Source organism: Mustela nigripes, chromosome 2, assembly GCF_022355385.1.
Source record: "Mustela nigripes isolate SB6536 chromosome 2, MUSNIG.SB6536, whole genome shotgun sequence".
In the NCBI taxonomy this organism is placed as follows: Eukaryota; Metazoa; Chordata; class Mammalia; order Carnivora; family Mustelidae; genus Mustela; species Mustela nigripes.
The window spans coordinates 1,506,114-1,524,690 of NC_081558.1; the positions used below are offsets into that span (position 1 = coordinate 1,506,114).

Here is an 18,577-nt window from a genome sequence, read left to right on the forward strand (position 1 = left end):
CCCCCCCCCACCCCCGCTCTGTGCTCTCCCCGCCCCCTCAGCTAAGTAAGACCTTAGTAAGAAAGGGAAAAGGAGGTTAGTCCGATCTACAAACCCGCGTCCGAGCAACACCTAGAAGAGCGCTGGGCCCGAGCCAGGCGACGCGGGGAAGCGACCAGGCCGGGGACACACTTACCCCAGGAGGATGCTCGGCTCCTCGGGAACCTGAGGTCGCCGCTCTGCGACCCGCGAGGCCCGCGCAGAGAGCGGGGTGGCGGGAAAGCCGCAGCCCGGAGGTGGGTCCGGTGAGCGCGTCCCGGGAGGGAGGGTGGGCGGCGGGCCGCACTCCGGGCCGCGGACACGCGGACGCCGCGACCCTTCCCCCGCCAGCGCAGGTGCAGGAACTGCTCGCGACCCACGCGGCCTCGGAGCCCGGGCAAGGCCTCCTGGGTCCTCGCGGCGTCTCTCGCGAGACTGCGACCACGGTCTGGACTAGTGAGACCCCCCCCCCCCCCCCCGGCTTGGGTCTCTCGCGAGACTACCTCAGGCCCAGCCTCGTGGAGTCCCGGCGAGGTGTCTCGCGGGACCATGATCCAGGGGCGGCCTCCGCGGAGTCTCTCGCGAGACTGTGACTGAGGCCCGGCCTAGTGGGGCCCCATCGGAGTCTCTCGCGAGACTACCACGAAGGGGCGCGAGGAGCACGTGGCTGCTTCCGGGCCCTTAGGTGCCGAGGCCCAAGCGAGGCCAGTGTCCGGCGAGCGGGCGGCGGAGGAGGCCGCGGCCTGTCCCTCCGAGGCGATGCTGGCGGCCGCGGGTGGCCACGAGGCGGGCCCCCGAGCTAGCGCCGGGCCGGGCTCCGTGTGGTTCGCTCGGTGCCCGCGGCTTCTGCGTGCTGAGGCCGATCGGCGGCCCGGGGCGTGCCTGGCCCCGTCCTCGACCCGCGGACGTGTCCCCTCCCGTGGCAGAGGGGCCTCGTCAGGGCCGCGAGCCGGGCGTGACCCTGGGCTCCCGGGCGCCCGGCGTCCTCCCCAGGACCTCAGGAGAGGGAGGCAGAGGCGGGGGTCCCGGAGACGGGCGGACCCGGCGCTGCCGGCGGGGAGGATGGGGCCGCGGACCAGGCAAGGGCGGGAGCCGGTCTCCCTGGGCCCGGGGGCCCAGCCCTGTCCGCGCCGGGGTTGTAGGACTCCGAGCCCCGGACTGCTCAGCAGTAAATCTGGTTCCTTCTCAGCCCGGGTCTGTGGCGACTCGTCGCCGGAAAGTCGCGCCTCCCTGCGCGGCCGCCCCCAGAGGCCCCAGCCCGCTGCCCTGAACCCGTGCTGTGCTGCGTTTGTTCTTGTTGTTGTTGTTTTTAAAGATTTCACTTCCTTGTTTGGTTGTCAGAGAGGCCGAGACAGGGAGAGAGCTCCAGCAGGGCCGCAGGCAGAGGGAGAAGCTGGCCGCCTGCGGGGCTGGCCCCCACCCGAGCTGACCGCACAGGCTCCCCCGACTGAGCCACCCAGGCGTCCCTGAGCCCATGTGTCGCCAGGGAGACGGGCACCCAGGGCGCGGTGGAAGGCTGCCGCGTCTGCACGAGGGAAACCCTAGCTTGGGGGACAAGAAGCGTCCTCCAACTCTGACCCGTGTTTCCGTCCTTTTCCCGCTGGGATCCAGGTCACCTTCCCCGTGTCCGGGAGCCATGGAGCCCACCGCGGGTGACCTACAGCTTGTGCCTGGGCCAGCAAAGGACGTCGCAGCTCCCGGTGCCACGTGCCGCCGTGTGACCCTCTCCGCGGTGGTGGCCACTGGCCTTGTCCTGGTCACCCTGGCGGTCCTCGTGGGTAAGTGGCTGTGAACTCGCACGGGTTCACACGCTGGGCGACGTGCACAAAGATGTCGGGTGGCTCAGCGGTACCCGTGCTCTGACTCCAGGACCCGAGGCCTGAGTGCGCAGGCGTGGACTTGAAGGCTGGCCCTCAGGTCGCCAGGAGAAAAGTCAGGCAGGCCAGGAGCGGGGGCCTGGTGTGCACTGGTTGGCTGTGGGGGGCGGGTGGGTGCATGCGGGGGCCACCGGGCATTCGCATCTGCCACGGACCGGGCTCTCCCAGGGAGTTTCCACCACGGGGTGAAGAAGGAGACAGATGGGGACAGGGAAGCGAACTTTTTTAAGGATTGAGGAATTTGAGACGCTCTTGTACTTTCTGAAGCGTAAAGAACGGGCAGCGGGGCGTCTGGGTGGCTCAGTGTCACGCGTCCGACTCTGGATTTCAGCTCAGGTCTCGACACCAGGGTTTGGGGATCAAGTCCCGCATCAGGCTCTGCGCTGGGTGTGGCGGCAGCTTGAGACGCACCGTATAGAGAGGCCGTGATTTTGTACGGTTCACCGGCAGAATGATCTAGAGACGCCCACGTTAGAAGCAGAAGGGAGAGGCGCCGCGTAGCAAGAAAGGAAATCCCGTCCGCCCGTGTGCGTCAGTTTTTCTGGGGGGGCGGGGTCCGCCCCCGGGTCACCTCCAGGGAGGGACAGCCCACGGGCCGGCACAGGGGTGGTTTGTCACCAGGTGGCCTTCAGCGGCTTCTGATTTTGAACCTGTGGATCCACCCACAGTGTCGTCTTGTTCTAAAGCACAAAACAGGTCACCACAGCTGGCCACGGCGTCCCTGCCACGTCTCTGTGGCTCACGGCCCCGCAGGTCTGCACAGGCACGCGCTGCCGGGGTTGAGCTCTCCTGCTGTCTTGTGAGAATTCGTGAGGGGACAGCGGGTCCTGCATGCTCTTGAGGGACTTGCCACTCCTTCCACCGAGTGTTCTGGATTCCCCCGCATGCCTCTCTTTTTCTGTCTTTATATATATATATGTTTTTTTTAAGGTTTTATTTATTTACCAGAGAGTAAGTGAGAGAGAGAGAGAGAATATGAGGGCATAAGCAGGGAGGGCGCAGGCAGAGGGGGAAGCAGGCTCCCTGCTCAGGGGAGCCCGATGCGGGGCTCGATCCCAGAACCCCGGGATCGTGACCTGGTGAACGACTGAGCCACCCAGGGGTCCCCCGTCATGTTTCTACAGACGTTCCCTGAGAGACCGCGAGCCATTGTCATTCCTCCCCACCACAAAGGGCAGCTGCTCTTCCCCTGGTATCAGCCTCCGTGTGTCCCTGTGGCCGGGGAGGAGCCCCTGGGGTCTGTTGCCGTGAATGTCGTTAACAGTAGATAGTGTTTACGAGTTAGTGTCTGGCGGGGATGAGTTACTCTGCTCCCAGCATGCAGCGTCCTTGAAAACAGAGTCAGTTCCTCGTCCCCACCAGCCACCTGCATGGGCAGCTCATGGAGGACACCGCCTGGGCGGTGTCTAGAACATTCTGTCATCACAGGAAGCTCGCCGGGCGGCCCTGACCCGGAGCAGGCCTGTTCTGAGCTGGTGGGCTTCCCGCAGCTTCCCCTGGGGCGTGACGGTCCCCTTGCCGCCTCGAAATAGTGATAGGAAGTGGCATTTGGGGAGAAAAGGTTGTCCTGTGGCGAAACAGTAAGCTGGGAACCCCCGTGGGCTTCTGTGATCTGTGTTCCGGGTTGGAGACGGGTGTTACCGGAGCGGCCGGACTGCCCCGTGTCCCGAGTGCCCTGCGCCGGGCGGGCCTGGCGGAGCCCTCTAGTGGCCGCGGGTGCAGGTGCAGGAAGGTCGGTGCTCTGGGTGTGCCCCAGTGTGCGTGTCCTTGCAATGGGGAGGCGCGGGCACCCCGGGAGCACGCACACACGCGAACAGCAGCATAAACGCGGCCCCCTGGGACCCCCGAAACTGAGGCAGGCTTTAAGAAACACACACTTTTTAAATGTTTCTTCAGTTAAAATTAAAACGTATCCCCACCCAGCTCACGAGTTGAGCTGCGCACGCCAGCCTGGGGGAAGCTGGGCGTCGGGCACGCGTCGGAGTTTCCGTGGCTCAGTCATCATTTCAGAGGGAAGACACGGGCTCGTGGCGGGCGCCCGGTGGGCTCGGTCGGGTGAGCGAGCGGCTCTTGACCTTGGGCTGTGAATTCCAGAGCCAGGTCGGGTGTGGTGAGGCAGGAGGGAGGAAGCCGCGAGGCGGGGCGAGGGGCACGGACACTCCGGCCCGCACAGCGGGTGCTCGTTTCTTCCGTCGTGTCCCCTGTGAGAAGACAAACCGCGTCCGGGTTTGGCTCCGAGCGCATGTTTAAGTCAACGGGGGCCCCAGCTCCTGCGGCCGGACGTGCACGCGGTCGCGGCACGCCGAAGTGGGACCCAGCCTGAAGGGTTAAGGTGGCCGCTGCTTTCACTGGTCTAACATCCTGATTATGGTCAGTGTTTTGGTTAGCGCGTCTTTCTGTGAGTCCTAATATATTTTCGACATGTTTTCCGTGGTTGCTACTGTGTTGTTTGTTTTTAAACTTCGCGTGGCTCTTAGTCTGGCTGTCGTGTACTTCTTGTGATGGGCAGCACGGGCGCCGGGCGGACATCTGCAGGCGTGTGGCCTGCGGCTGGACACGCCCGCGCTGGTGCCGGGCTCCCCGTCTGTGCCACGCGGCACTCCCACGGGGTCCCTGCCTCGGGCCGGCTCCTCTGCAGCCGCTCTGCCCCTCCCCACCCACCCGTGCTCCTGGGTCTGCATCTTCGCGGCTGCATACTTTTGACACGGTGTTTCCGACGGTTGGAAACCCGTGTTCTCTCGCGGGGTGGCATCGTGGGGCCGTGGCTGTGGTCAGGCCCCTGTGGCATCTGGTGGGAATGGCTCCGGACGGGAGGTAGGGTCTCCGGAGGCTATCTCGGCCACTTTTGGCTGAAGCCAGCTTCAGGCCCTGAGCCAGGCACACCTGGTGGTCAGACAGGGGTGAGAAGGAGCTTGTCCTGTCCTCAGAAAACTGGGGGACACTGGGAGCCTTCAGGTGGTGACCGGAGAGTCCGTATCCAACCCAGAACACGGGTTGGGGGTGGGAGGGGGCACTGAGGGGCATCACTCAGGGCCTCCTGGGAGGTCGGCCCACCCGCTGTTGGGGTGATGGCCCAGGTGGCAGGGGGCCTGGGAGGCTGACTTCACTGCACCCTGACCCCGAAGTGGGGCTCTCTCACGGGGCCCTGGTCTCGTCCGCAGCCTCCCTCTCTACACAGGGTGTGGACGTGGAGCACACGGCCGAGCTCCGAGGGGTCCGGTATGCCGGCAGCTTGCAGCAGACCACCTCCGACTACTACCGCGCGCTGACGCCCACGCTGGAGAGGCTGGTGAGGGTGGCCGGGGGCTGTGACCGCACCAGCAGAGCCGAGCGGGGGGACGCCCGGGCAGGGATGAGGGCACGTGACGAAGAGGGTGAGGCCGCTGTCCCCGGCGCCGGCGGGCTCTGGCACACAGGGGAGTGTGGCATCGGTGGGGACTGGCCCCTGCTGGGCCTGGAGCCGGCTGACAGGTTGTACGAGGAAGTCCAGCGGCGGGATCAGAAGCCACACACGGGGCTGGCGGGATTCTGAAGGCGGGCAGCCGCCGCGGAAGGAGGCAGGCGGTCGGTGGCTCAGACAGGGTTTCTGCGGGGCCCAGCCGGTCTGTGTGTCGTGTCCACCCGAGGGAAGTGAGAGTTCGCGTCCACACAGAAAGCCCGCACGCCCACGTCCACACCCACGCAGCAGCACTCACAAGAGCCAGAAAGTGGAAACACCCAAATGCCCTTCGGCGGGTGCTGCGTCAGCACAGGGAGGTCCCCACGCACGGGAGCGTCCCCAGCTGCCAGCAGGGGTGAAGCCCCATGCACGGCCCTGGGGACAGACCCCGAGCCCATGGCACTCAGGGAGGGACCCAGACACAGAAGGCCCCCAGGGTATGAGTCTGTGCGTGTGACACGTCCCAAGCAGGCTCGTCCGCAGACGGGAAGGAGGCTCGAGGGGCCGGGGCTGGGGAGGGGAGACTGCTGGGGGGGACGGGGCTGCTTTCAGGCCGGTGGATTGTTCAAAACTGGGCTGCGGTGATGGCGGCACCACCCCAGAAGGCCCTGAGACCCGTCGGTGCGTTGTGCGGCAGGGGGGTGACATCCCTGTGGAACAGTGTTCCAGCCTCCTGCTGGGCGGGGTTGGAGGGTCACTGGCTGCGCAGCCGCGGTGTGCAAGGAGCCCCCTCCGCCGGGGCTGGGAGGTAGGATGAGGAAGCGGGGCGGCCTTGCCGCGTCCTACCGTCCACATCCGGGCCGGCGCGCTTTTCCTCCAAGGCCAGACGGGCAAGGTCGTGGGCTTCGTGGGGCCAGACCCTCGGCCCAAGGACTGGGCGACTTGGCTTGGCCTGGGGCAGCCGGAGAAGTGCCAGGGGCGGCTGACGCCTGATCTGTGGGCCCCGCGGCACACCCTCCAGCTAGCCTCCACGCGACCCCAGCAAGATCTTCCTTTTCTTTTGATTTTTCTCCAACCCTTTGGGGACGGGAACACCATTCCGAGTCTGTGAGGCGATGACGTGAGTTCGGCCCATGGGTGTCGGGTGGCCGATGTCAGCCCCACACCCTGAAGCAGGGACCGAAAGAAATAGAACGCAAGCCCCGTGCGTAATTTAAGATTTTCTAGCAGCTACGTTAAGGGAAAAAGGTAAATTTAATTTTAACGATTTTTTTATGTAACTCAGAACATCTGGAGTATTATCGTTCTGTGTCACTGACATCGGTAAAGTGGGGATTAAAGAGAAAGCTATATTTTTTTATTTTACTGTTTTAAGATTTTATTTATTTGACAGACAGAGATCACAAGCAGGCAGAGAGGCAGGCAGAGAGGAGGAAGCAGGCTCCCCGTGGAGCAGAGATCCCGATGCTGGGCTCGATCCCAGGACCCTGGCTCATGACCTGAGCTGAAGACAGAGGCTCAACCCACTGAGCCCCCCAGGCGCCCCTCTGCTGTAGAGTTGAAGCATGAATTAACGAAAATGTAAAAACCAGTTCCTCTGTGGTACCAGCCGTGTTTCAGGAGCGCGGTAGCCAGTGCGGCCAGTGGTGGGCCGGTGGCCGGGGCAGCAGAGAGCACCCGCTGCAGTCCGTGGGCTGCGTGCGGGCCGGCCGGTCTGAGTGCGGGCGCGGGGACGCGGACTGGAAGCGGAAGTGAGAGAAAGAGGTTGGAGGGAGTTTGGGGAGGGAGAACCGTGTACTGCGGTCTTCGGGAGCAGGCCGGCGGCCAGCTTTAACAGCCACGCCGGAATGCTGACCGTGCCCGGGGCCGCTCTTAGTAACTCCACTGGGAGAGCAGGTAAAGCGGGATGTCCTGTCGTCCTCGGTGGAGGTCCCGTGAGGTGCCGGGGGGACGTCGGAACCCCCGGCCTTGGCGCTGCTGGGGCAGCACCTGGAGCAAGAGCCACGCCAGCTCCCAGGGCGGGGCCTCTCGCTGCTAAGCCGATACTGTCCCCGGAGAAGTGGACAGTGGTCACTCGAACAGCACACGAAGGATAAGCAAGTTCCAGTGGCATCTGTTGGCACAAAGTAGGCTTTTCTTGGTGTAAAATTCACATAAATTAACCACTTGTTAAAATTTTCTTTATTTAAGTGATCTCTGCGCCCAATGTGGGGTTTGAACTCAGAGCCCCGAAATCAAGAGTCAGATGCTCGGGGCCCCTGGGTGGCTCAGTTGGTTAAGCACCTGCTTCAGCTCGGGTCATGATCGCAGGGTCCTGGGGCTCCCTGCTCACCGGGGAGCCGCTTCTCCCTCGGCTGCTCCTCCTGCTTATGCTTGCTGCCTCTGCCACATTAATAAGTAAATCTTCAAAAATGAAAGTCAGATGCTCTACCGACTGAGCCAGCCAGGAGCCCCCAAATTAACCATCTTTAAAGTGAACAATTCAGTGGCACTTAGTGTAGTCACAAAATCGTGCAACCATTACCTGTCTGGTTCCAGGACATTCCATCACTCCCAAAGCAACCCGGTCCCCGTCGGCCATCACACCCCTCCCCGCCCTCCGGCCCCACGAGCCCCCCTCCCATGTGGGGAGGGGCCTTGTCTGGCTGTGTCTCACATGTGGACTCGCACCCCGTGTGGCCTCCTGCGTCTGGTTCCCTCCCTGCGCGGCGTGGGCTCGGGGTCCGTCCCGGGGGGCAGCACAGGGGGCGTCGCTCTTCCTGTGGATGGACCATGTCTTGTCTGTGTGTCTGCCGATAGGCCGCTGTTCTCATCCAGATAGTTTCAAGGTCTGCAGCTCTGGGACCGGTGTGTGTACCGGGAGAAGGGGCGCTGCCCCGCGCGCTCTGGCTCTGCGCACGCGGCAGGTCCCCATGGGGTGCGTCCGCCCCGTGGCCTCAGCGTGTGCGGCTCCTGTTTCTGTCACAGTTCGCAAGCAGCTTTCAGGAGACGGAGCTGGAGGCCAGCTGTGTGGGCTGCACTGTGCTGGGCTACTGGTGAGTCAGGGCTGCCTCCGGGGGAAGGGACCCCGGTGGCTCCCGAGAGATTCCGGAAGATTCCAGCAGGAGCCCCCGTGCACGGGCTTCTCTGTCCTGCAGGGATGGGAATCCCAGTGTCTTCGTGCATTTCTGGCTGCGCTTCCTGCTGCGAGGCCTGCGGTCCCTGAGTCTGGGCCTGCAGGAGGAGCTGCTGCGGCAGGGGCTCCGGGCGCGGCTGCGGGGCCGGGGCATCCCCCTGGCCGCCCACGGCGCCATCCTGTCCGCCGAGCTCGCAGGCAAGTAGGCGGCGGACGCTGGAAGGGTTAGGAGGCGGCCGCGGGAGAGGAAGCTGGAAGTTGCATCGAACTTCAGGCTTTCAAGGGTTGCTCCCTCCGATGACCAGTGGACGCCCCCAGGGCGCTTTACTCTGGGCAGCACAGAGCCAGTGACCGCGGCGGGGGGCAGAGTGTGAATGCTCCTGCCTCTGCCGCCCTCGGGACCTCTGTTGAGACCAGTCGGCTCTGCTCTAACAGGAAGGTTCCAGACGGTGCACGAACAAACGGGCACAGCCGTGTATTGGCAAAACTGTATCTACAGAATCAAACGGGCTGCGTTTGGCCCGTAGCCATTGCTTGGCAACCCTGGTGTAGGTATAAGAGTAAACGCGATTACACCCCAAAATCCGATGATGCATATTCCTGTCGTGCCCCAGAACCGCATAAAATCTGATGACACGTGCATCGTGACCTGGGAGCCGGACACGAGCTCGGTGTGTCGTCCGGTTAAACACCGATTGCACTGACCCTGCCTGCCCTGCAGGACAGGACGGTCCTTCCCCACCAGCCCAGACGTGCTCGCTGCGTCCCAGTAACCTCTCCACCAATGCTGGCTGAATTCTCCTCAGTTTCCTGCCTGCGTGGCCCACAGAGGGGACCCCCAGCCCCAGGTGGCTCTTGAGCGCGCGTCATGTAGCCAGTGAGGCCGGGCAAGAGACTCTTCCATTGGATTTAACTTCAGTTGATTTAACTTACAATTTAGGTGGCCCCCATGGTAGGCAGTGCAGCTCTCGGCTTTGCAGTCCGGCGTTTTCAAAGAGCTGCGGAGCTCCCTGAATGCGCGCACAGCTCTGGTCTCTTTCCCCGCAGGAAGCCGGGAAGGGCCACTGACGGAAAGAGACTTGAAGTCAGGTATGTCTTCCCCTCTCCCAAGGAGCTCCCCGCCTCTGCAGAGTTGGTCTGATTGCAGGCTTGCGAAAGGTTTCCCGGACTTCTTTCCAGTACACAGAGGGGTCCCTCGAACGCAGTAAATGCTGCTTTTGCGCACCAGCCTCCTCCAGGGGACCGGAGGGGACAGGTTCCCAGTCCTGTGTGGGCAAAGTGTTTAAAGAGGAGACACTTTGAATTACACATGGCCAGACACGAGGGAGAGAAAACATTAACGATTTTTTTTGAAAAGCGGTGGAAATCTGCTGTTAAAAGAAAAAAACAGTTTGGAAAAAAAGAAAAGTGGCACTTGCCGTACAGAGTCCTCAACTAGGGGTGATCCAGGCCCCAGGGGATGCTGGGCAGCGTCCGGGGACTTCTGTGGTTCTAAGGATTGGGACCTCCTGTGCCCAGTGGGTAGGACCAGGAGTGCTGCACAGCCCCCACGAGGAACAGCCCCGAAGCGTGTGAACTGGAAACTTGAAATGGTTAGCACGGTGGATTTTATGTTGTACGTATTTTACTGCAGCTTGAGAAGTCCAGTTTCGTCTGTATTTTGCTCTAGAAAAGCGAGGGCGCTGGAAAACGTGGGAGCACAGGTGGTGCACCAGTGTTTCTGCTGCACAGCCCTCGCCTCGCGCTGGCCGGCATTCTTGTGTTTCGTCTCTGTACCGATGCTGAGAAAATTATTTCGGGAATGTTCAGGGCTAAAAAAGTAAAAAAGAGATGTTTTCCATGCTCTAGAGGCTCTGAGTAGACCTCTTGCCGCAGCCAGGAGAGACAGAGTCGGGAGGCAGAACCTAACCTGCGGGTTCTTCTCTGCCCTCAGGTCGCTGTCCTGGGAACGCCTTTTCCTGCCGGAACAGCCAGTGTGTGACCAAAGTGAACCCGGAGTGCGATGACAGAACCGACTGCTCGGACGGATCTGACGAGGCTCAGTGTGGTCAGTGTCCGGTCGGGCCGGTCCCTGGGCCGTGTCCCCTTTCCAGGGTCAGCGGCTGGCTCTGCTCTCTGGCCCACTGTGCACGTTACCTGCGGGCTCCCGGGCGCGGGAGTCCCTGGAGTCGGCTGAGAAGCATGCAGGGGGACACGTGGCGGCACAGTCAGGTGCTCCCCGAACTGTGGAAGCCACAGGAACTGGGGCTCTGTCCGACAGGCCGTGGGATTTGAGCAAGGGAGTCTTGCGGTCGGAGTGCGGTAAGGCTACGCGACGTTTTCTAGCAGTGCTAGCCCAGGCGCTAGGGTCAGAGCGGCAGTGCGGGTGGAGAGGAAGGGGGACAGCGCTCCTAACAGCGGCGCGACTGTGTCAGCCGGTGGATGCCTCGACTGAGCAGCGGCTGGAAGGTTAGTTCCCCCAGAGGGAGTGAGACGGACACCAGCGCACGAAAGCCGCTGCTTTGCTTGATGCAAGTAACAACGGGTTAGAAGAGAAAAGGCCGGGCGCCGGGGGGCTCGGCGGGTTGGGCCGCTGCCTTCGGCTCAGGCCGTGATCCCAGCGCCCTGGGATCGAGCCCCGCATCGGGCTCTCTGCTCCGCGGGGAGCCTGCTTCCCCCTCTCTGCCTGCCTCTGCCTGCTTGTGACCTCTGTCAAATGAATAAATAAAATTAAAAAAAAGAAGAGAAAAGGCAGAAAGCCCCACTCGTGACCAGTAGCAGCAGGAAGTAACCGTGTCAAGCCTGTGACATCATAGAGTTATAAAACTCCGCCGAAGGACGTAGACGTGAGCAAAACCAGCCGAGACCGAGATTTCCCGAAGAGAGGACGTATGAGAATTTTGGAACTGGCAAAACCCACGATGAAGGGGACACCGGCTGCGTGTGGCCCCTGGCTGTGGGGGCTGTGGTCGGGGTCCACCGGGCTCCCCCGGGGGCTGTGGTCACTGAAAGCTGTCACAGAACTCGGGTGCTCGATGACGGTAACTGTGTCTTCCAGTGAAAAGGTCCTCACAGGAAAGGCGCACAGGCAGGGTGTGCGTGAGAGCAGGAGTGAGCCAGCGTCCTGCTGCCCTCCCAGTGGTGCGGTGGGGACCGCCCTGAGCTAACTCACGGCGGCAGCACATGACCACACACACGGTGTTTCCGAGCAGGGCGGCTCGCAGAGCCTTGGTGTCCAGGGTCTGTCCTGGGGGTTGCTCCCATGGCCATGTAGCCCCGGCACAGCTCGCTTTATGGAGGAGAGTCCCAGAGCTGGTGGGACCAAGTGCCATAAACGGATTGCGGGAGGCTGGAGGCCCGAGTTCACGGTGTCCGAGGGTCTGGTTCCTCCTGAGCTGGTGGAGAATCGGGGTCCTGCTTCTCGCCCAGCTTCTGGGGTTTGTGGGATGCCTGGCACTTGTCGGCTTGTAGAAGGGTCCCCCAGCCTCTGTCGTCGTGTTCCAACGGCGTTCTCCCCGGGTGCCCGAGTCCAAATTTCCCCTTCTCCGAGGACACTAGTCATTGGTTTGGGCCCTCACTCGTGACTTGGTCTTACCTGGGTCATCTGTGACAGCCTGTTTCCGAAGAAATCACATTCACCAGTGTCGGGTGTTAAAACTTCACCTTCTCGCGGATCACAACTCAGCGGGTAACAGTTCACCGCTGCTCCAGGCGGCTGCCGCGTGGCCCCCGCGTGGCCCCGGGCCGTCAGTCAGTCCCGCTGTAGCGTAAACTTCCTGCGTGACCTAATAATGCCCCAGGACAAAGCTGCTGTTAGCATCAGTATTCCAGGGGCGTAGAGGTGCCCTGCCAGGAGGTGGTCAAGGGCCAGACTTTCTTTGAAATGTGTTTGGACAGGCTGGGGCTGCCGAGTTCAGGGTCACTGTGTGGCCACGTGAGCTGCGGTGGAGACCTCAGAAGCAGGGGCCCCTGGCGGGAGGAGGAGGAGGAACATGCCCCAGGCAGGGAAGGACACAGGAAAGCAAGGAGCTGACCCTTTGGTTTCTGAGTTGGCACATCCCCGCATCGACTCGGAAGCGTGAGTCCCCCCCCCCCCCTCCCGACCCGGCTGTGGCCGTGAGCATGCGACGTAACGTGGCAGGGTGACAGCTGCCGGACAGCTGCGCGGGGCAGAGCACAGGGTCCCGGTCGGCGTTCTCTGCCACTCCCCGGTGCGTGCAGCCTTTGGGGTTCCGACATCTGTCGGGCAGCTGGGGAGATGGGGCAGAGGAGGGGCGGGGAGACCCCGAGGGAGTCGGCAAAGCCAAGTGCCAGGAATCTAGGACACGTCTTTGAACAAGAGGTTCCACGCGGGCACGCTGGGAGCACAGTCACAGCCGCGCCTCCTGCGGCTCCTGGTTGGTGACCTCTGTCTTGCAGACTGCGGGCTGCAGCCTGGCTGGAAGACGGCCGGCCGGATCGTGGGCGGCGTGGAGGCGTCCCCCGGGGAGTTCCCGTGGCAAGTCAGCCTTCGAGAAAACAACGAGCACTTCTGCGGGGCGGCTGTCGTCGGGGCGCGGTGGCTGGTGTCTGCGGCCCACTGCTTCAGCGAGTGAGCCCGTACCCCTTGGCCCCCTGTTCCTTCCCACGCGGGGGCTCCCCTTTCCTGGCGTTCTCAGAGCCTCTGGGGTCTCTCTTCTTTATTTTTTGTTGTTGAATCTGAATGTGTTCTTGTTGTTTAATTTTTGAAATCATGGTAAGACACACGTAACATGAATGTACCGCTTTAACCGGTGCAGTTCAGCGGCAGGAAGCTCACTCACCCGGTCCTGCAGCCACCCCCGCCCTCCGGCTCCAGAACCTTCCATCTCCCCATGTGGCGACTCCATCCCCACGAAGCACGAAGCACGCACTCCCCACCCCTGCCCCGGCTCCCACCCTCTCCTCTCCGTCTGTGCAGATGGGACTCCCCTGGGTCCTCCCGGAGTCAGGTCCTGCGGGATGTGTCCTGGGTCTGGCCGCTCTCGTGGAGCTCTGTGTCCTCGGGGTCCCTCCGCGAGGGGCAGGGGTCAGGGTTCCTCCTTCCTCCTTCCGTCTGAGCAGCGACACTCCATTACGTGGACGTACCACATGGTGTCCACTCTTCTAGTGGCAGGCGTGGGTCGTTCCCAGCTGCTGGCTCCTGTGAGTCCTGTGGCTTTGGGCAGGGGCATGTAGGTCTGTCTTCAGGTGCCCGCTTTCAGGTCTCCCGGGTACAGACCAAGAAGTGGGGTTGCTGGGTCATCGGGTAATTCTGTGTTTAACCCTTGAGGACCCTCTACCCCTGGGCGCTGCACCATTTCCCGTCGTGGCCAGCCGTGCAGGAGGCTCCGGCTCCACGCCCCCGCCAGCACTTGTTGCCACCTGCCATTTTGACTTGAGCCGTCCAGCGGGGACGCACCATGGTCATGATTTGCCTGCCCTGAGGCCGAGTGACAAGGAACATCCTTCTGTGGGTCTCCTTCAGAGAAATGTTTGCGTTCTTTGCCCACTTTTGAACTGGGTTGTGGTTTGTTGTTGGGGATGGCCAGAATGTTTAACGAGCTGGTCAGAGGTGGGAGAAGGTTCTAGAAGTCTCTGCTCCAGGCATTGCTGTTTGGTAGCTGTGGTCTGGGGAGTCCTGTGGAGAGGGCAGGGCGGCAGCAGCCCAGCTCCCCCCAGAGACCGTGGCCTCTCTCATGGGGTGCTGGAGAGCCCCAAGTGCACCCTGCTGTCCGCCTCGGGGTGACGGTGTTGGGGGGGGGAGGCCAGAGACAGGGACAGCTCAGGGCAGTAGGAGCCCGGAGTTTCCCCCTGGAAGTCTCCTTCCTCCCATGTGTAGTTATGACGCCATCAAGGCAAACCCAAGAGGAGGAAACGGTTCTGGCGACACCTGTGTTACCTCCTCCCCGATCCGGGCGCGTGGCCTCATTCTGCTGGGTCAGCGCTCCCGCCTGCGGCCTGGGCCGGAGCTGGGCCGGTGCGCACAGACGTGTGGGCGCCTTTCTTGGCCAAACCATCTGACGCTGTCCCTGTGACCACGAGGCGTCCCCCCCGACTCTGCTGCTGGAGTCTGCTCCGATGGGGCAGGGGCCCCGCACGCCCGTGATGCGGTCACACGCCCGCAGCCTCCGCCAGCGTCCCGTGCACATCCAACTCGCCCCGTTGTCCCGAGGGCCCGTGCCCGCCTCCGCCGTTTTCTCTTTCTTACGCTAATACAGATACCGGGAAATGTACCATTTGAGCCATTTTTAAGGCAGCGAGAGCTTTGGCCTAGAGCGGAGCGGAATGTTCGGGGGATACGGCGCGAGGGTGGGCGAGCGGGGCGGGCTCTGTGACGCGGAGCCTGGCCCCGGGTTCCACCGGGGGCTGTGCTGTTCCGGCGCCTGGCTGTGGGGCCCACGAGGTGCCTTGTGGGGCCGGGATTAGGGTGAGGGGAGCAAGGCACTCACCAGGGAGGGAAAACGTACTGGGGCCGCCGGAGACCGCCATGGTGACGCGTCACATTTCACGTCACGTGGCAGAAAATACCAAAATGAGCGCAAAGATGAAAATCAGTGAATGGAATATGCGCTTGTGAAATCGAGCGCTGACCCGGCAGGCTGGGGCTCGGGGAGGGCGAGGCGGTGAGTAGAGCCAGGCCGGGCCCACCCGGCTTCGGTCAGATGTCCCGGCTTCGTTCACCGGGGGCCTTCTGCGTCCCTTTGGTTGTTTCCCAGCCGGTCTGTGGTCTTGGCGCCCCCTTAGCATTTCGTTCTCAGATCTGTGCTTGCCGGGGTGTCGACCGTCGGCGGGATTTCTTCTGCGTCTGCTTGTTCTTGACAAGCTTGTGTGGAAACATCGGTGGTGATGACTGGGTTTTGGGGCTCCCCCGGGTTGGTATCTCCCGCATCTCCCACAGCCACCTGTCCCGTGGGTGGGCCCCTGAGCCGTGGTCTGTCTCTCCTGCAGATTCCAGGACCCGAGAGAGTGGGTGGCCTATGCGGGCACAACATACCTGAGCGGCGCGGAGCCCGGCACGGTGCGGGCACGCGTGGCCCGCATCACCCCACACCCGCTGTACAACCCGGACACGGCCGACTTCGACGTGGCGGTGCTGCAGCTGGACGGGCCCTTGGCCTTCGGCAGACACGTCCAACCCGTGTGCCTGCCCGCCGCCACGCACGTCTTCCCGCCCCGCAGGAAGTGCCTGATCTCCGGCTGGGGCTACCTGCGGGAGGACTTCCGTAAGTGCCGTGCTCCCGCGGCTGGGCCTGCCCCCGGCCCCCCCGGGTCCCGGGGTTCTGTGCTCCGAGCGCCCTGCTCAGTGAGGTGCGTTCACAGCCCCAGGTGGGTCCCCGCAGCGCCCTTGGGGCCACGGGTCTGCGCGAGGAGCATGCTTGCAGCCGAGGCCCGCCAGGCTTCGTGCCCCCTTACTGTTCCAGCTCAGACCAGACAGCAATGCCCTTTGCATTTTTGTGCTTCTGAGGGCGATTTCTGAAAGGGCCTCTAGAGGAGAGGTGGGTGCTGGCCGGCGTCCGGAAGCACGAGGAGGCTGGGGCGCGTCTGTGCGGAAACGTGCGGTGCGTCCGCCGCCTTCAGCACGCGTGGCTGAGTGGTGGCCCGCGTGCAGGTGGTGACCGCACGGTGTGCGTCAGCGAGGGTGGCATTTAGGCAGAAGCCGCGTAACACGAGGTTCCGTATTGGTTCACGAAAACGTGGAGACCAGAGGCTCGTAGGAACCGGTTCCGTGAGCCCCACGAGCCTTGCTTCCTCTGCACTGAACCGGGCTTTGCAGTGACTGCACAGAACGGAATGGCCTTGGGAGAGAGCCGAGTGTCCCGTGGCGGGATGTCACGGGGAACCCGAGATGGGCTGGGGACCGCTATAGGGAAGGCCCCCCGAACAGACGCCCCAGCTCCAAGCTGGTGGAGGAGGCAGAGGCGCGGGAGGGGAGGGCGTCCTGCAGCGAGCCTGCCCATCCTCGCGGATCGTGCCACGGCTGAGGCCGTCTAGAGCGTTCCAGAGCAAACCGGCCAACACAGTAGCTGCGAGCCAGGGGCCGGCTCAGCGGCCATGCGGGTTTCCATGGACAGCGCACAGGAGTGGAGGCTCCCGGGGGCCCCCGATGTTCGGGGCAGCTCTGCCCTGTGTGAAGGCTCTGGGGACCCAGCGCGGCTGACCTCCCTCGCCCAGCCCGCTGCCTGCGTTCTGGGGTTTTCCCGGGTCCCTATCTACCTGACCTAAAGGGAAGGAAAAGTGCTGGTGATTCTTAAAGCTTCTGGGAAGGGAAGATGTCGGCCACGCGGACCCCGTGAGGAGGGAGACGCCCCCGACACATCCGGGCCTCCCCGGCTCACCGAGCACTGGTCCGGGGCCCGACCGGAAGCAGAGCAGAGAGCTTCCCTGTGTGGGGCTCAGCCCAGACCAGCGCCGTGCAAGAGCACTTGCCTTGGGGCGGCCGTGCTTTCCTAAGCTTGTGCCGCGCGCTGCAGGAACCAGCAGCCCCTGCAGTGTGGCCCGCGCGGCTCAGAAACACGGTTATGTTTATTTCCTTTGAACACATTTAGATCTGTGTTTAAGTAGCCACGTGTAGCCCGTGGCTACCGTTCTGGACAGCACAGCTCTAGAGGGAAGTAGGTCCTAAAGACGGTGGATGGGGACAAAGCACAGGAAAGTAAGGTAGGGGCGGGGAGGGGGTAAAGCGGTCAGGAGGGGCTTCTTGAGGAAGGAGATGAGGGAGGAAAACAGGCAGATTCTGTAGGGACAACATTCTAGGCAGCTGGAGTGGCATATGCAAAAGCCCTGGGGTCGGTGGTCAGACTTGGACTTTTCACTTGAGCTGGGGAGGGGAGGGCACCCCGGAAGATTTGAGGAGGGGCAACATAACGATTTCACATTTAGCAGAGACGAACCGTAAATCAGCCAGGGTCGGGCTGAGGAGAGCTTTCTGCAAAGTAGCACAAGAAGAGCTGCAGGGGTGGGTGAGGGGTCTCCACAGGGAGACGAGGTGTCCAGTCGGATGCCTCCTTGCCGTCTGGGCCCGGAGGTTACCGCAGAGCGCTTGTAGCGCGTGGCCTCCGCCGGTTTCTGAGCAGCTGCTGCAGCAAGTGCCCTTCAGCAGGGGCCGCGGGGTCGGCGCGGACATAACCTGTGGCCCCAGGCTCATGCTGCCGGTCTCCCCCCGGGCAGTGGTGAAGCCAGAAACGCTGCAGAAAGCCACTGTGGAGCTGCTGGACCAGGGCCTGTGTGCCAGCCTGTATGGCCACTCGCTCACAGACAGGATGGTGTGTGCCGGCTACCTGGACGGGAAGGTGGACTCCTGCCAGGTGAGCCTGCGGCCCACACCTGCCCCGCCTGCCCCAGGCCCCGTCCACCGCCCAGACGTCCCCTACCGGACTCGGAGCATGGCCGCGGACTGCCTTCGTTTTAGCTCGTGCCCTCGGACTCATCTCAGCAGATGGGGAGACGGTGGGGGAGGTCGCTGCAGGCGGCCAGGAAGCCACAGCGGAGGGACAGGGAGGGACAGCAGGACAGGGGCACGAGCGTGGAGCAGGCCCTTGGGGAAGTGCAGTGGCCGTCCTGTCCTCCTGTCTGTCTAGCAGGCGCTCACATCACCATGCATCTGGTGGGCTAAGGAGACGGACGGGTGTTTATCTGGCGTGGGTCTTTAACTGCCTGCAGTGGAACTGGAAGGAATCTTAGCCTCTTGAGTTTTTACAGAAGAGAAAGCAGGTTCTGACTTGTGGACTGTCGGCCCAGCTCTGCTCCCTGAGCTCGTGGCCAAGGACCTCTCAGAAGTCCGACTCCGCAGGCCTGGGATTGGGGCTGGCTGCGGCCTGGAGCCCGACCCCCCCTGAAGGCGTCCCTTTGTCTCCTAGGGTGACTCAGGAGGCCCCCTGGTCTGCGAGGAGCCCTCCGGCAGGTTCTTCCTGGCCGGCATTGTAAGCTGGGGGATTGGCTGTGCGGAAGCCCGGCGTCCCGGGGTCTACGCCCGTGTGACCAGGCTGCGGGACTGGATCCTGGAGGCCATCACCACGGCGAGTGAGCCTCTGGCCCCCACTGTGGCTCCCGCCTCTGCCACCCCCAGCAGGGCCTGGCCCACCAGTCCCGAGAGCCCGGTGGTCCACACCCCTGCCAGACCCACACGGGGTCCCAGCACGGCGCCTCCTGATCCGGTGACCGCCTCTAAGCCACAAGGTATTTGCTGGGGACGCAGGCAGCTGTCAGCGT

At 63.0% G+C, this 18,577-nt stretch overlaps 1 protein-coding gene across 6 annotated transcripts in view; it reads left to right on the forward strand.

Moving 5' to 3' along the window:
- The window catches only part of TMPRSS9 (transmembrane serine protease 9), a 29,707-nt gene that overhangs the window by 767 nt on the left and 10,363 nt on the right, over positions 1-18,577 (forward strand). For 2 of the 6 annotated variants that reach the window (XM_059388570.1, XM_059388572.1), the window contains exons 2-8: positions 1,630-1,796; positions 9,437-9,478; positions 10,323-10,436; positions 12,788-12,959; positions 15,317-15,591; positions 17,537-17,673; positions 18,226-18,544. In XM_059388570.1, the coding sequence (XP_059244553.1) occupies positions 1,655-1,796; positions 9,437-9,478; positions 10,323-10,436; positions 12,788-12,959; positions 15,317-15,591; positions 17,537-17,673; positions 18,226-18,544 (1,201 nt within the window). In that variant the 5' untranslated portion in view covers positions 1,630-1,654. Of the gene's footprint in view, positions 1-110; positions 276-1,334; positions 1,797-5,056; positions 5,184-8,444; positions 8,592-9,436; positions 9,479-10,322; positions 10,437-12,787; positions 12,960-15,316; positions 15,592-17,536; positions 17,674-18,225; positions 18,545-18,577 lie in introns of those variants that run through there. The other 4 variants (XM_059388574.1, XM_059388571.1, XM_059388573.1 and 1 more) reach the window with 4 other exon arrangements.